This window comes from Lissotriton helveticus, chromosome 10 (genome assembly GCF_964261635.1).
Source record: "Lissotriton helveticus chromosome 10, aLisHel1.1, whole genome shotgun sequence".
NCBI lineage: Eukaryota > Metazoa > Chordata > Amphibia > Caudata > Salamandridae > Lissotriton > Lissotriton helveticus.
In genome coordinates this window covers 1,204,866,271-1,204,882,714 of record NC_136071.1, presented here as the reverse complement: position 1 = coordinate 1,204,882,714, position 16,444 = coordinate 1,204,866,271, and the positions used below count along the sequence as shown (strand labels likewise).

The 16,444-nt window shown below is 47.2% G+C and overlaps 1 protein-coding gene across 1 annotated transcript in view; it reads right to left on the bottom strand.

Annotated features, from left to right (window-relative positions):
• FAAH2 (fatty acid amide hydrolase 2) overlaps nucleotides 1-16,444 on the bottom strand; it is a 153,808-nt gene that overhangs the window by 92,481 nt on the left and 44,883 nt on the right. Inside the window, exons 3-4 of the mRNA XM_078664081.1 lie at nucleotides 9,276-9,412; nucleotides 8,041-8,250 (exon numbers count right to left, since the gene is read on the bottom strand). Of these exons, the coding sequence (XP_078520207.1) occupies nucleotides 8,041-8,250; nucleotides 9,276-9,412 (347 nt within the window). The remainder of the gene's footprint in view (nucleotides 1-8,040; nucleotides 8,251-9,275; nucleotides 9,413-16,444) is intronic.

Genomic DNA, 16,444 nt, shown 5'->3' with positions numbered 1-16,444 from the left:
CTCAATAAAAAGAGTTATGAAAAAAAAAAGTTTCCAGGAGGCAGTTTCAGTCTCTGTTCTCTTTCCTGTGCTGTATCGTATTCGGTCATCAGACAGTTCATCACATTGGCCGTTTACCCAACTTTGCCGTATCCCACCGCTTTCCTAAGTGCCTCATTACTAGTCATTACCTTGTCAAAATCCATCTGCCAAGAGAAGGACAACTCGGGGAGTATTGAATAGTATAGGATATACAATTACTTCCTGAACGTCCTGCACTGACCTACTATCTTCCCTATCTTGTAAACTTCCTTTGCTCTGCTTTACTCTCTCCCCCTACATATCTTGACCTTTTCACTCTGCCTAACCCCACATTATTCCACACACCTTCCTTCCAAGTTGCACTATTTCTTTTCACACACCCCACACCCCACGCTACCAGGACATCTTTCACTAGTTTTTCCCTACAGCTTGCACTATTCCTCTTATATTTTACTGTTAAAAGACTTAACCCATTGTTTTGAGGTGCATATGGAGAATAAACGAATCCACTTTTATCTGGACAGGGGGTCAACTTACCATCCCAACATCTCCATGTGCCTGGATATGGATGAGTAAACACCTCCTTATGTGGAGGTATGCCGGTACTACCGACACAACTTTTGAAGAAGTTCTGGGAGCCGACCTTACTACAAAATGAAGAACACCGAATGGACAGTGATTCTTGAAGATTCTGAATCTTAGACAAAATATGTGACTGGTGTGCACGAGTGCATGAAAATAAGCGTCCTAGAATTCAAGAGCACACATCCAGGTCCTCTGATGAAGATGTGGAAGCATTTGCTGAAGAGCCAGCATCTGGAATTTTTTTCTCTTCACCCATGTTTTCACCTGCCTTCATTCCAAAATGGGACAGACATCTTTCTTGGGGTCTCAACTCTAGTAGACTCCTTCCTTCCATTGAAGTCAAGGCGCTGCATCTCTTGCACCTTCTCCAAGAATGCCGGGGCCTCCTGAACCAGGCGGTCCGACATTGGAGGACTCCAAACCTTCAGTGGAATCTGAGGGGAGGCCTGGAAAACCTGCTTTTGCACTAAATCTGCTTCATATCTCGCACCCTCTTGTCTTTCATCAATTCCTGCCATGCATGGTTTTGCCTGCGCCCTTCTTAAAGCCGCCGAAGGCTGTTGACCACTTCTTTGTGCTCTAGAAGACTTGTGGCCCGGAAAGGGCTGCTGCGGTTTCTGCATCAGCTGTTGCCTTTTCCAGGAAGGGATGTGGCAAGGCTATTTAGCCTAGCTGGGCGGTGGATATAAAACGAATGTGAGGCCGCTCCTTTAAGGTCTCATTTCTGATTTTCAGCCTCTGGATTTTCTTAATCATCTGATGACAAAAGAGATGGCCCAGTGAATGATAATTTCAAAGACAATGGAGTGGTGCACTACCAGAATGTTCAAGAATTAATAATGAAGCTCGATCAGTTCCTTCGTAGAAAAAAGTCTTTATTCATATAAATCCAAGTGCATGAAGGTAAAACAACAGCCAACACATTTCATTCTTGAAAGAACTTCATCAGGGCAAGTATTTTTCTTGAGTGATAATATCACCATACAGTTGATTTCAGTAGTTCGTGTAGTCGTAATTCCTACACGTTATCAAATCGGAACACGGGCCACCATAATAAGGGCCAGTAACAAGGCACTGGATAAAGATCGTCAGGACAAGGCACCGGATACTGGCCCAGTGAATGATAACTCGAATAGTCTTTTGTTGTACTTGAGGGGGCGATGGCATCGACCTGAACCAAGAACAACTCACAAGGACTCCATGACTAATGCCTGCAGTAGCCGGCCCGCAGGATCCCTGTCTAGATGGGTTAGGCTGTGTGAAGTCAACATCCCCTCTTTAATGGCTTCTAAGAAGTCATCTCTTTTTTTCTCTTGGCAGATACTCCAAGAATTGGGGCACAGAATCTCAGAGAATGGTCACAGGGATTTACGAGTTAAAGAGCAATCGGCTTTTACAATATTTGCTGATGTCCGGCAAATCTTTCTCCTAGAAGCATCCCATCTACTGATTTCCTCCTCAGGTGGGTTCCGTCATCGAGCCAGATGTGATAAACATCTTTTGATGCCGCCACCACTAAGGAATTCACGGTTGCATACTCTTTTTTTTCCTAAACCTGAGCTTAGAGTCAGCGTTCTGAACTTTCCTCCAGACATCCCTTCACTGCATGATCAGAGAAAGAGTTTGTGACAATAGATGGGTGTTATATAGCCATAGATGGGTGTTGAGAAAACATTGGTAAGTGAATTTCATCATTCAGGCAAAATGCAGTTGGTACTCTGGGGCTATAGCTGGGATTTGCAGACAGAAAGGTTTTGTTCATGTCCAATTTTAGGTAAGGAGATTTTATAGAAAATATCTGATTTTACTGATGCATTTTGCTGAAGTGATCGCTAAAAACAAGGCAGTCTTCCATGACCGCATTAGAAGATCAAGAACCAGCGGAAGCTCCGTAGGTCATTCGAAGAGACAGGTCTTGAGGTTCTTTCTGAATTGGTGCAGTGTCGGACTTCGTTGGATGTGGTGGGGGAGCTTGTTCCATGTCTTGGGCACGAGGTAGGAAAAGGATCTGCCACCTGCTCTGGCCCTGTGGATGCGGGGGACCATGGCTGGGGCGAGGTCGGAAGAGCGGAGGTTTCTCTTGGGACATGGAAGGAGATTCATTTGTTGAGGTATTAGGGTCCGGTGTTATGGAGGGCTTTATAGGCGTGAGTGAGCAGTTTGAAGGTTATTCTTCTTTCGATGGGGAGCCAGTGGAGGTCCCGGAGGTGTTCGGTGATGCGGTCATGTCGTGAGATGACGACAGCAGCATTCTGGACGGTCTGGAGTACGCAATGGAGTTTTTTGTTGATTCCGATGTAGAGAGCATTGCCATAGACCAGTCTGCTGGTGATGAGTGCGTGGGTGATGGTCTTCCTGGAGTCAGGGGGGATCCATGTGAAAGTCTTGCAAAGTATGCAGAGGGTGTTGAGCAAGTGGACGACACAACGATGATCTGGTGGTTCATGGTGAGTGAAGAGTCGAGCATGATGCCGAGGTTGCGAGTGTGGTCCGTTGGGGTGGGTGGGTTTCCGAGGGCAGAGGGCCACCAGGTGTTGTTGTGAGAAAGTGCCCTCTTTCTTGCATTGGTATGCCCCCACTTTTTTCTGAACTGCTGATGTGCTTTGACCGAGTGTTCCCTGGGCTCCTGCAAACCAGGTGCCCAGGGCCTGTGTTCCTTCCCTAAAAACTGTGTTGAAACTAAAACCCAATTGGCAACTCTGGCCACCTGTCTGCCCCTAGTAAATGGTTCCCTAGGTACCAAGGGCATGGTGACCAGGGAAGACCCCTAAGGGCTGCAGCACTTATTGTGCCACCCTTAGAGGCCCTGGACCCTGACACCCACACACTGCCTTTGCAGGATGAGTGTCTAGGTATAGAACTAAACAGAGAGTCGACATGGCACACAACCCTGTGTGCCATGCCCACAAGCTCAATGCCCTGGCATCCATCAGTCACCCCTCTAGCGGGGTGCCCTATGCCAGTGGTGTGGGCACAGGTGCATGAGCCCTGTGCCCCTACAGTACCCAGGGCCATTCCTGGGCACTGTAGGTGCAGTGCTGCCATTAAGAGTAAATGGTGCTGGGAGGTTGTCATTATGAACTCCACAGCACCATGATGGCTACACTGAAAACTGGGAAGTTTGATATCAAACTTCTCAGCACATTAAACCTGCACTGATGCCAGTGTGGGATTTAATGTAAAATGCACAACAAAGGGCATCTTAGAGATGCCCCCTGAAACCTAACAACTCCAAGTATCCTGACTGTGTGGCTACCGAGGCTGCCACCACCAGACATGTTTCTGGACCCCTGGGTCGAGAGTCTGCCGCTCTCGGGGGCCTGGCACAATGCCCATCCAGGATGGGCAGTGGAAGCTTCAAAGGCATACCGCCTCTGTGAGCTTCTCCAGGCCACTTGCTGTACTCAGCAACTGGCCCCCACCGGTTCTGACCCCCACTCTGGCAGAAAGAACGGCGGGAAACCCTAAGTGATGAAAGAGGGTGTGCCAGCCTCTACCCACCCCACCCCTCAGGTGGGAGAGGTGAGGTGAAGCACGACTCCGGACCCCGGCCATCTTGAAGATGGGGAGCCCTGCCCAATCACAGCTAGGCTCCTGCCCCCCTCCCACAGGAGAGGAGCAGGTTAGGGGTTGTACTCAGCCCAGGGTAGGGACCTATTGGCCTCTGCCCTTGCCCTACCTGGAACGCCCCTAAATGTAGTATTTATGGGCACCCTGAACCTTCCTTCCTCAGATCCCGATTGCAACAAGAAGAAGACCAAGAAACAAGAAGATCTGCCGCGCAGCTGCTAACAAAAGGACGACCCCCCTGACTTCGCCCCAGAACCTTACCGGCCTGTTGATCCTTGAACCTGCTCCTGCGAAACTCCGGCGACTCCGAGGACAGCAACCTCGAAAACCCCGGAGGACCTGCCTGCTTTGCACCTTTCAAAAGACTGGGACTCCCATGAGCAGTGGTTCTGCTCACTAGCAATACCCCTGGTAACAGCCAGGAACCGCAAATCCAGCCCACTCTGCACCCGCCAAGCCCGGCCTGTGCCTGAGTGATCCAAGACCACGAGGACGTCCCCCCAGCGACTGGGACCCGAAGTCCAGTGCCCAAAGACCCTCCTCGACGAACCAGACAACGCCTGCTGCCTCTGAACCAGGCACCCCTCCAACCGTGACCAGCCGAGGGTAAGATTTCCCAACCCCAAAAGACACCTCTGCACCCTGCGGCCCCGTCTGCCCTCCTTTGGGGTACCTACCTCTTCTCCAAGATCCCAACTTACCTCTCAAAGTGGTGGTCGCAACTGAAGAATCTCTGTCCCCGAGTCAGCAGCCTGTGTCCACTTTTTAACTTTCCCGTTGGATAACATTGAGCGCCCGACGGCTCAAAAGCACCCTGCACCCAGCCGCCCGAGTGCCGCTGGAAGTGCAACCACTACTCTACTCTACTTCCCTACTTGCCCTGAGTAAGTGACCAGGAGCGCAGCTCCCAGAGCCGCGTGGCCTGCCTGCTTGCAGCCACCAACCAAAGGCCTCCTACCCTCCATTGGATTGCATTGGGCCTACTCTCTCTGCACCCGGCTGTCCCTGTGCCGCTGAGGGTGTAATAGCTGTACCTTTCCGACCCTGGGAGACCCCTGAGTCTATGCCCAGAACCTTAACGCTACCAGTCGAGTACTTACCTAAAAGCCGATAACTCACTTTCCTTCCATAGGTTAACATTGACTGGTTTTTACTTGAAATTTCTTCTGTGTGGAGTTTTGAAACTTTAAAATATTCATCTAAAATCAGACGAATAACGAATTCTGAATTACTCACCTGTGATCAGGAGAGAAGCCAGTAGTGTACCGTTCAGCCCAGTACTGAACCGCAAAAGTAATCATCACTGTACTTACCAGTAAGCTGTATTTTCTTCCATAGGAAACCATTGACTGTTTTTCTGTGAAATTTCTTCTAAGTGTCGATTTCTGCAAACTACAAATATTCTTTAAAAATCGTACCAAGTACTAAAACGTAATTACTTACCTGTCTTAGGTAGAGGTCCCAGTACTGAACCTAGGAGTCCAGTACTGGATTACAAAAGTAACGAGTACCTACTTTACCTGTGACTTGAATTTTCTCACATGGGATAACATTGCTTGGTTTTCACTGAAAAGTTTTGAAGTGTCAACTTTGAACATACATATTTCTTACAAATCAATACTGTAACCAAAACGCTTTTACTTAACTCTTTATCGTACATGTCCCGGGACTGAATCTAGGATCCAGTCCTGGGGTTAGAAAAGTAATCCATAAAGTAATCAATTACATTTATCTAGCAAAACCCATTGAGCTCAATGGTAAATTGTGTTTGAAATTGTGTTGCCTATTGCAACCACTGTAGCTACTTGTACTTACAAAGTATTTTGCCTTCTTGCAAAGAATTACCTAAAGTCACTCATATTGAGAAAAGTATATTTTGATACCTGTTGGTTCTAAAATAAAACAACTATATCTTTTGTTATAAAACAATTGGCCTAGAGTTCAGTTCTTGAGTGTGTGAGACCATTTGCTAACTGAGTGTACATCAAATGCTTTACACTGTCCTGATCCTGCCTTACTGCTCAACCAAGATACCACTTTAGAGAGTAAGGTTATATCCAACTTTAGCCTCTGCCAAACCTCTGGAGACCCTTGGATTCTAAACACACTGAAACTTACTTTGGTCCAGTTTATATAGAGCCACTTTCTTACAGTTGTCACATGCGGAGAGGGTGGGGCCGAGGATGAGGAATTCTGTTTTCTCTGAGTTGAGCTTCAGGCAGCTGCTCCTCATCCAGGATGCGAAGTCCTTCATTCCTTCTTGGAAACTGCGCCTGATGACGTTGGGTTCCTTGGTGAGGGAGAGGATGAGATGGGTGTCGTCAGCGTACAAGACTATGTTGAGTCTGTGTTTTCTGATGATGGTTGTGAGGGGGGCCATATAGACGTTAAAAAGTGTGGGGCTGAGGGAGGATCCTTGGGGTACTCCACATCGGATCTCTGTAGGTTCGGAGAGTAAGGGCGGGTGTCTTCTTCTTTGTGTTCTGCCTGAGAAGAAAGATTGAATCCAGTCTAAGGCTGTTCCCTGGATGCCGGCGTTGTGGAGTCTGGTGGCTAGTGTGTGGTGGGAGACGGTGTCGAAGGCGGCTGAAAGGACCTTGGTTGAGGAGGGCACGGATGTCATCAGTGACGGCTATGAGGACGGTCTAGGTGCTGTGACTGCTGCAGAATACGGATTGAGAGGTGTCTAGGATGTTGTTGGTTTCTATGAAGTGTGCTGACTGGGTGTTGACGACTTTCTTGATGACTTTGCCGGCGAAAGGGAGTAGTGAGATGGGCCTGAAGTTCTTGAAATCCATCGGGTCTGCGGAGGGCTTCTTGAGGAGGGGTTTGACTTTGGCGCATTTCCAGTCGTTGGAAAATGTGGCAGTCTCGAAGGAGCAGTTGATTGTTCACCGTAGTTCTAATGCAACGGTGGTGCCGGCCCTGTAGAAGATGTGTGGCGGGCAGGGGTCAGCAGGTGCTCCGGACTGGATGTTTCCATTGTATTTGCGGTGTCTTCTGTGGTGAGAGGGGTCCAGGTGAGGAGGGTCTGTTGGATGGAGTAGCTGGGGGGGGGGGTGAGTGGGGGAGGAGGGGATGTTGGGGTTTGGGGGAGATCTTGGTCATTGAAGTTGTCGTAGAGTGTCTTGATCTTGCGGTGGAAGGAGCTGAGTTTGTTGCAGAGGTCTTGAGATGGAGGGACGTCAGTTGTTTCACTGTTGGGTCTGGTGAATTCTTGTTTGATGAAGAAGAGTTACTTGGAGTTGTGGGACTTGGAGAGGATTCTGTCTTGGATGAAGTTTCTCTTAGTTGATTTAAGGAGTTGGTGGTGTGCCGTGGTGGCAGCTTTGTAGGCGGAGCGTGCTTTCAGGGTTTTGCTGCTTCTCCACGTTTTCTCCAGTTGTCGGCAAGTGCTCTTGGATTCTCGGAGGTCTGAGGTGAACCAGGTGGCTTTCGTGTTCTGTCGTTTGGTGGGGTTCTGGAGGGGGAAAGAGTGTTGGCACTGATGGCGATTTCTTGCTACTGTGTTGGCAACTGCCTCCCCCCAGGTGTCTGCATTCTTTGTTTGGAGTACATATTCAACCCTTCTGCTTCCTATCTTCCCCTAAGTGTGTTCATTCCTTGTCTGGCATACATATTCACCCCTGCTGCCTCCAGTCTCCCCCCAGGTGTCTGCATTATTTGTTTGTGGTACTTATTCACCCCTTCTGCCTTCTCCCTTCCCCTAAGTGTGTGCATTCCTTGTCTGGAATACATATTCACCCCTGCAGCCTCCTTCCTTTCCATATGTGTGTCCATTCCTGGGCATGAGAGCATACTGCCCAGAGTTTTGTCCCACCGTTCACCTAGTGTACACATTCATTTTCTGGAGTCAATACTCACCAGAACTGCCTCCCACAATCCTCTGGGTGTTGTATGGGTTCCTGGTTCTGCCGTACACATTGTTGCTGGACTCGTACCACATGCAGAGCTCGCTGCAGTTAGTGACGCCCAGGGGAATGGCACCCGCCTGCTTTAAACGCGATACCACAATGGCATCAGTGCTGGAGATAATGTTGCGGCGCGCCAGAAGGCCGGAGGAGTTGGGCATGCCTGGGGTAGAGATAGAATAAGAAGGAAGCAAGCGAATGAGTGAACCAGACAGTAATATTAAGTTACGATGGCAAAGTATCAACTCAATGTGAGGCATAAACTTACATTTAGTCAGCACAGAATAAAGTATAAGGAAGCAATACATAAAGAAAATTAGTGGGATTTGCAGGTTTCATTCTGCGGCTGTGCCCTTTAAGAAATATCTACATTTAAGCAGACGGTAGCGGCCACTGCACTGTGGAAAGCAATGCTGGACACCCAGGGAACAGCCAAACAAAAGCACAATCTGAAACACATGGGGTGGCCCCTCATGAAAAAGACCTTTAGGGAGCAAACCTTGAAACACACCAGCGGACTACTACTGGACTGCTCTGCTGTGAGACTGACAGACTGGTCCATAGAGACATGAGGGCCTACCCTGAAAACACACTCCAGACTCCTGCGTGTACAAACATGTCAACAGAGTGTGGACGCTGAAAACACACTCCAGACTCCTATGTGTGCACACTCCAGACTCCTATGTGTACAAACATGTCCTGGGAGTGTGGACCCTGAAACACATGCCCTGACTCTATGGGAAGTGGCATGATTTGAAGAGAGCTGCATCCTCAAACAAATGCCCGACGCAGCAATGGCCGTCCTGCCTCTGGACTTCCTCTGGATGAAGTGTGCAAGGATTTCTTCCTCCCATGCTTCCACTCTCCAGTGCACCCCCAAGAACCGGTCCTGGATGAAGCACATAGTGAGTAACCACCCCCTATCAGTGGCATAACGAAACTTGAGGGCCCCCCCTGCAAAGTACATGGAGGGGGCTCCCCTCCCTGGCCCACCACCTTCCACTTCTGATGAGGGGACCCCCTGGAGCTCGTGGGACCCCCGCATCGCAGGGACTGCGGGGGCTTATCTTGCGCCACTGCCCCTATATGCCCTAAAGGATAAGCGTAGCGATCCACACGTCTCGTCGGGTCAGACGGAACACAACCCATGGGATGGCGGACAGTAAAGGGATCCTTCACGGTACTCACCATGTACAGCAAAGGCCTCTTTAATGGTACACGGTACTCCCAGGAAAGGAAACTTCTCCTGCAGCGTCTTCTCGTCCTCCTCTCCTTCGGAGACCATGTGGTCCACCTGCATTGCTTCTTGCAGGGCTGCGTCATACCTGAGAGAAGATAAGAGAGAGGGATAATACACCGCAAAGCAACAGAGGCAGCCTGACTAATGGAGTGGGTAAAGAGAGATCACAAATGAAGAGCGTACCCCTGAGTCTGTGGCACAGAGGGAGATATCTGAGAGAGAAAACCTTAGCCTACTGCAGTAGGAGAGGATGTATCTTACAGCAAGCGAGAGAAAGAGCGAGAGAGAGAGAGAGAGAAAGGCAGCTATGGAGACAGAGAGAGGCAGATCCAGAGAGAGTGACTGCTAACCAGCGAGAGTGAGAAAAGGCCTATGAGCATGCGTCAACGGGAGAGGATGTATCCTACAGAGAGAGAGACAGACAGACAGACAGAGAGAGATAAAGACTATGACCCTGCATCAATGGGAGAAGATGTACCTCACAGAGAGAGACAGGCTGGGAAACCTTACATCACAGAACAAGAGAGAGCGAACGAGGACCCCATTCCGCAGACTGTGAGCTCTAGTACTTGGAGAGGATGTAAATAAAGAATATGGGTTTCATGTCGCGCAGCAACAAACGTTGAGCCGAGCATCAGCGTTTCAGCAACAATGTGAACGAACAGGAATTTAGAGGCACCTTCCTTTGTATCTCTTAAAAGTAAGTAGGGAAAAACCTCATGCAATTCTTAAGAACCAACACCACAAACATTAGCAATGTGAAGGTGGTAGGGGGGTGACCTACAGTCACCATCCCTGAAAACACCCAAAAAGCAATGAATTCAAAGCATCACTAGGCCATGATACAACCAGCATGTGAGAAGACCTTTCAGGTCCACCCCCCAACAATGGTGAGGCGCCTTAGTCCCTCAGGAACCATAAACTCACTGGCCACAGGACCAATGCATGCCAACCAACACTCTCTGTAGGGTTAACCCCAGAGCAAAGCTTGTTTCTGAAAGCATGGGCTGGTAACCACTGCTCAGACCTTATACACACCAGGAGAATGATGCGTGTAAAAAAGCGGGTGATTACTTGGGGTGGATGATAGGCCACAACAAGGCGATAAGCTTCTTAAGTTATAACATATGTCCAATAATTCAAACCTGGGTTCAACCCTGTGGTAGCCATGTCACAGAGGAGAGAGGCTTAACAGTTAAAAATGTAAAACGCAACACAATGAAAATCCCATTTTTTTATATTTAAGTCAAAAAGACTTCATCACAGCCAGCTATTTTTAGTGCCTACTCGCCCTTTCTGGTGAGCTGACAAATAACAGCTGTTTTGTTCACTCACAAAGTGAAAGAGCAATCAAGATGCCTTTAAATCATGTTTTTATCTTTTGCACAATTTCTCTGCATTCAGAGACAGACTTCTAAAGCCAGTTTGTCTTCCTGCATTTGCTTCCCTCTCTCTGACTGTTAGAGAATTTTGTACCGTGAACTGTGCGACAATCGTGCTCTGCAAAGCATGTGAAATGAACGGCTGTAAGATGTCAGGCTGTTTTTCTAACGCCACACTGAAGTAGCTAATAAGTGAATTGTACAAACATTTAAAAATATAATTTAGTAGTTTATGAAGGCTCATTTTGTATTTATGTGTGAAGAAAAATGATTTTTAAAGAATGAAAACAAATCAGAACACTTTACTTGGTGATATGCAGATGATAAATATTTTTGCTGAAACCCAATTTCCAAACATTGTTTATGCGCTATATAGTTTTATCACCAAAACTGCATTTTAGTGGGAAAGGTTGAGGCGCTTTCAATGGAAAACATACTGTATGTAAATGACAGTGCACTACCACATCATGCTTTAGTAATGCATTTATTAAAAGTGAGTTTTTAAACATGGACTGAGAAATATTCCTGGCCCTGCCCAGATGACCATGCTATTAGAGAACTAAGAGGCAAGTCAGGGGTTGTGTGTTCCCTATATGTGGGCTTGATTCTTATTATACGTGGAGCAGACATTTAGTCTATTAAATAATAAGAGCTTCTTGTACAGCAGAAATGCTGTACTCACATATTTGAAGGTGCTCTTAGATCCGATAATGAAGAAAAACGCGGCTCCATAAAATACTATTCGCAGGTACATCAAACGTATCCTGGGACCAGCCCCGCTTCCTACTGGAATGGTGCCTCGCTGGCTACAGAGAGACCAGGAAACAAAAGACTTCTCTTCCCCAAGTCTCTGTTTACGATTAATAATGAATGGGCAGGCCTCACACTGATAGCTTTCAAGTTCATTAAGTTGCTTATCCCTCCCCTGTTGCCTGACTGAGCTGATGTGTGTCACAAACCTCACACCAGGTCTTCCTGTCAAAGGGCCTAATCGATTGTTTCTGCTCTGGGAACACTTTTCACACCTCATTAAGGGGATGCACCGACAGGTCAGCTGCTGGCAAGCGAATGATAATGAGCCAACAGGAGGTTCAGGCACACAAAATATGGCTATAAAAAATATACTTTTCCTAAATATTTACAAAAAAATCTGAATTCAATATGGAACTGGATTTTTAACAAACTTAAAAAATATTGTTTGAATGATCCTGTAGCTTGTCCCAAACCAAAGTTGGCAGAGCTGTGATTTTATACTGAACTTCATTTTTTCCTCATAGGACACATAGCTCTTCAGGTTGAAAATAGTTTTTAATAGCTAGTCGCTGTCGGTACATGTCAACAATAAACTCTTGCATGGACCACTTTTAAGCACTAGGCACTTAACTAGTGGGCTACAAGGCCTATTTAGGAGTGACTTATTCAATATTTAAAAGTAGTAAAAGTAGAGTTATTTTCTATTGAAAAGGTGCCTTTGGATAAGTTGGCTTCTGGTTTCACAAGCTGTAAGAGTCAGGCAACGCGGGTAAGCCTGAAGCCATGTTTTCTAAATGGCTGCAGTTCACAGCTAACTTGCCACGCCATTGGTGTATTTTCTTACACCAATAAACTATGGTCTTTCTGGACAGTAAAGTATGCCAATTAGATGTTAGCCAATATTACCATGTTTTAACCCCTTCAGTGCTGGCCACGTTCAGGGAACGTCGCGTGCACTACTACGGTAGTGCTGCGCACGTCCGTTGAACATTCCGGCCCCGCCCGCGCAATAGAACCTTCAGCACCAGCTTGGAACGTTTAGTGCAGCGGAGGGGTTAAAGGGGGGGGGTCACACACTGGGTCTAGGTCAGCCCCAGTGTGCAGTTAAAAAAACAGCAATACCAGTCAACAAAAACAAAAACAAATTAAAGTGACTACAAAAAGCGAGGCACTTTCTCACAATGGGCTTTTTATCACTTGAACACCAGTAATATCAAATGCTGTAACACTCTGGTCGCAATTCTTGCTTTCTGAGCACAGGGAAGGGTGCAGCACTTTGCATAAATGTACAGACCACACAATGGAGAGTTGTTTGCAGCACAAGTAGTAACATCAGACATGCCTGTGTACCGTGCACTGGGTGTTTTATGCGGCTCCTTTACTCTAGTAATGGAGCTCAAAGTGTAATAAAGCAGGGGCTGGTTCATGTCTTACATGAGCCTTCCTTTAACAAATTTGCATAATAAATATAACCTTGTGTACGGTCCAACTGGTGGCAGAATCACAATTTCTCTGGGATGCATTCTGCTCATTCTGGAGTCCATTAGGACTCCATTTCAAAGGTTCACAGCGCATGTGTGTCGCAAGGGAACATATTTAAATCACTGAAGTGAATCTGATGAAGGTTGTGTGATAATACACACTTCTGAAATGCTTTTTTATACTACACACTTCTTCGGCTTCACCTACAACAGTGTAGTGTGGTCTCCTGCAAGAGCTCGATACCTTACAGGTGCTTGCAGACCGCCCATTGCTAACCCCACAGATTGGACTAATTGTCACTTGTTTGCTTGTTTCCTATGTGTCACCTTCCTTGGGCTTCCTCTTTCATGTATGTCCCTTCCCTAGACGCATTATTTGATGAGGGGTTGTACCCTGAAACCGGTCCTCGGAAGCTTGTTTCTGGTCCAGGGAAGGCATGGCTTGGCAGTTCGGGCTGGACTGTTCCCATGAGGCACAGGGTCAGACTGATTTGCATATAGCCATGTCTGAACTGGGGTGGTGGAGTGCGCTAAAGAACGGTGATGGATTAAACCCAGATCTGTTGACTGGGGGTGAGTGTTTGATTGGTTCAGATGCTCCGTCCATCACCACCCCCTTTTGTACCGCTTTGGCCGCCATAGGTGTGGCAGGGTATGCTCAGACGTGAGTCCCTTGCTCACTTTGCCACAGGATTCAAGCAAGCCTGGCTGAAGACGGCTGGAATGCCATTAACCAGTCCCAGGAAGCTTGTTTCCGGTCCAGGGAAGGCATGGCTTGGCTGTTCGGCCTGGACTGTTCCCATGAGGCACAGGGTCAGACTGATTTGCATATAGCCATGTCTGAACTGGGGTGGTGGAGTGCGCTAAAGAACGGTGATGGATTAAACCCAGATCTGTTGACTGGGGGTGAGTGTTTGATTGGTTCAGATGCTCCGTCCATCACCACCCCCTTTTGTACCGCTTTGGCCGCCATAGGTGTGGCAGGGTATGCTCAGACGTGAGTCCCTTGCTCACTTTGCCACAGGATTCAAGCAAGCCTGGCTGAAGACGGCTGGAATGCCATTAACCAGTCCCAGGAAGCTTGTTTCCGGTCCAGGGAAGGCATGGCTTGGCTGTTCGGCCTGGACTGTTCCCATGAGGCACAGGGTCAGACTGATTTGCATATGGCTGGGTTCAAACTGGAATGGTGTGGTGAGCAAAATAACCAATGGATTTAGGCCCAGATCTCTGGACTGGGGTGAATGTTTGACATTGCTCAGCATTCTGTCCATCCTTTGTTATTTTTGCATTCTAATCAAACGAGCCCGAAATTTAGTTACTAGTGACCTTTCCCAATTATTTTTTATCCGACATGTTTTGAAAACTATACAATCTCTCAAAGTCCCTTTTTTCAATTCTGTGCTCTCTGTAGCTTCAGATGCAGACTTCATAAAGAGCTCCTTTATCCTAGCACCTTACCCCATGCCCACCGATTGGGGTAACATGCATAGGTCGTGTCTATTAAGCGCTTCAGCAGTTCTCTTGATATAGTTCAGTCACAGGATCTTATACCTAAACTCACAAGCCAGACAATCAGTAGTAACATTACGATTGAGTGAGTTATGCCGAACGCTCCACAACACAACCCAAAGTAGGCGTGGTCCAAGTTTCATATGGCCTTCCACATAGGTTATGCCCTGCTCCTCGCAGGGAAAATAACGGACTACAAGGGCCTAAACCTAAGAACTGTCTACAAAAGCAGTCTCTTCCTGCAGTTTGGAGCAATCATGATATCCCCATATGGCAGCACCTAAGGTCAAAACTGGAAGGCATTTAAGCCTATGCACTTCATCAAGGGTGGTATCGGCTTACTGCCAACACGTGCCGCGAGTGCAAATACGGCCACAAGGGAGTGAGTAAAGCGGAGGCACTGGGTAGGGAAGCAGGGAAGCCAACTACTGCAGGGATCAAATGTTATCCCAAGATAGGAAAATTCATGGACCCTGGTGATATTTTTCCCCTTAATTGAGATGGTTCTTATTTTCCTGTTTGGCTGACCACGAGCAATATCATTCGTTTTTGCCATTTTAACTCCAAATCCAGGTTGTCCGTAAACATAACAGAATTGTCTTTGAGGCCTGGAAGGCCATTTGTTGTACATGAAGATAAGATGGCAAAGTCTGTGTAAAGCAGAGCTGGGACAAAAGTGGATTTCACCGTGGACAGATCTTTCCCTTGTGATGTTAGCAAATAATTCAAACCATTTCTATGCAGAAGAAATAAAGTAGAGGCCAAAACACAACGCGACGGACACCCCAGCATGGAACAAAAGGTTCAGTAAATGATCCATCCATACCGTATCTAACTGATGCAGTGACCCCAATGATGCCGTGGAACCAAGAATTCTACAAAGGGTTGAAGCAGGACAATCGGGACTAAAATATTCCATAATCTGGGATGGTTAACACAGTAAAAGGCGCAGCGAAGTTCAATAAAAGCGAGGTAGTGATGACTTTTTAGTAATCATGTACCTCCCTATAATCAGGTGGAGATTCAAAAACTGTTCTTGAGCCCCTAGCCCACCTCTGAACCCAAACCGTACAACGCTGCAAATGCCATTTAGATACACCCGTTCCTCTATCCTGTTCAAGACAATACGTACCACTATTTGTGTCACAGAATCTAACAGTGATTTGGGTCTGAAGCAGCGAGGGTCCATCCTCTTGCCTTTCTTAAAAACTGGAACCATGCTAACAATCTGCCTGGAGGCAGGAATTTGAGAAGATACTGCGGCAGTCAAAACATTGGTCATTTTAGGGGCCCGCAAAGGTGCATTCTCCTTCTACAGGTCCATTGGGGACCAGTCAGGACCAGGTACCTTATTGGATGCTCTAGCGTGCAATAACGTACTCAATCTCAATGTTCATTTCAAGGTGGAATAAGAAACTTATTTGACAAGACAGGAAGCACACAAGCTCCAGAAAAAGTAGAGAGGACCAGTGTATGCAACAATCTATTCATCTTTTGCTGGGGAGGTATTAATATCAATCTGCCCAGGTGTAAGGGTACCTTTCGATGACACCTCCACTGCTATTGATGATGAGGGCTGTTACGTTTTAATAACGGAGAACCTGGGAGGCAAAACCACTGTGCTCGGAGCAATATACACCCCCAACGTAGAACAAAAGAGATTTTACGATACGCTCTCGACACAGCTGGCGAATAAGGTGGGCAAGTATTGGTACTGGGCGGTGAGTCGAATTATGTGTTAGATGTGGATTTCACATTGAGCCAATAGCAGAGTGGAGGCACCGGAGTATGCGGTATCCGTTAGAACGAAAAGCAACGGAGACGCGCTCTGGTTGATTTCAAAACGAGGGATTTTATACACTTCTCCCTGTTCAACCAACCAAAAGAAAGACTGAGACGTGTTCCAGTACTTGCTATATGTGAGTTTGTTCAACACTCTGGACAACCAATAGTGTGTGATTCAACTTCATATAATCCAGGTACTGCACTGCC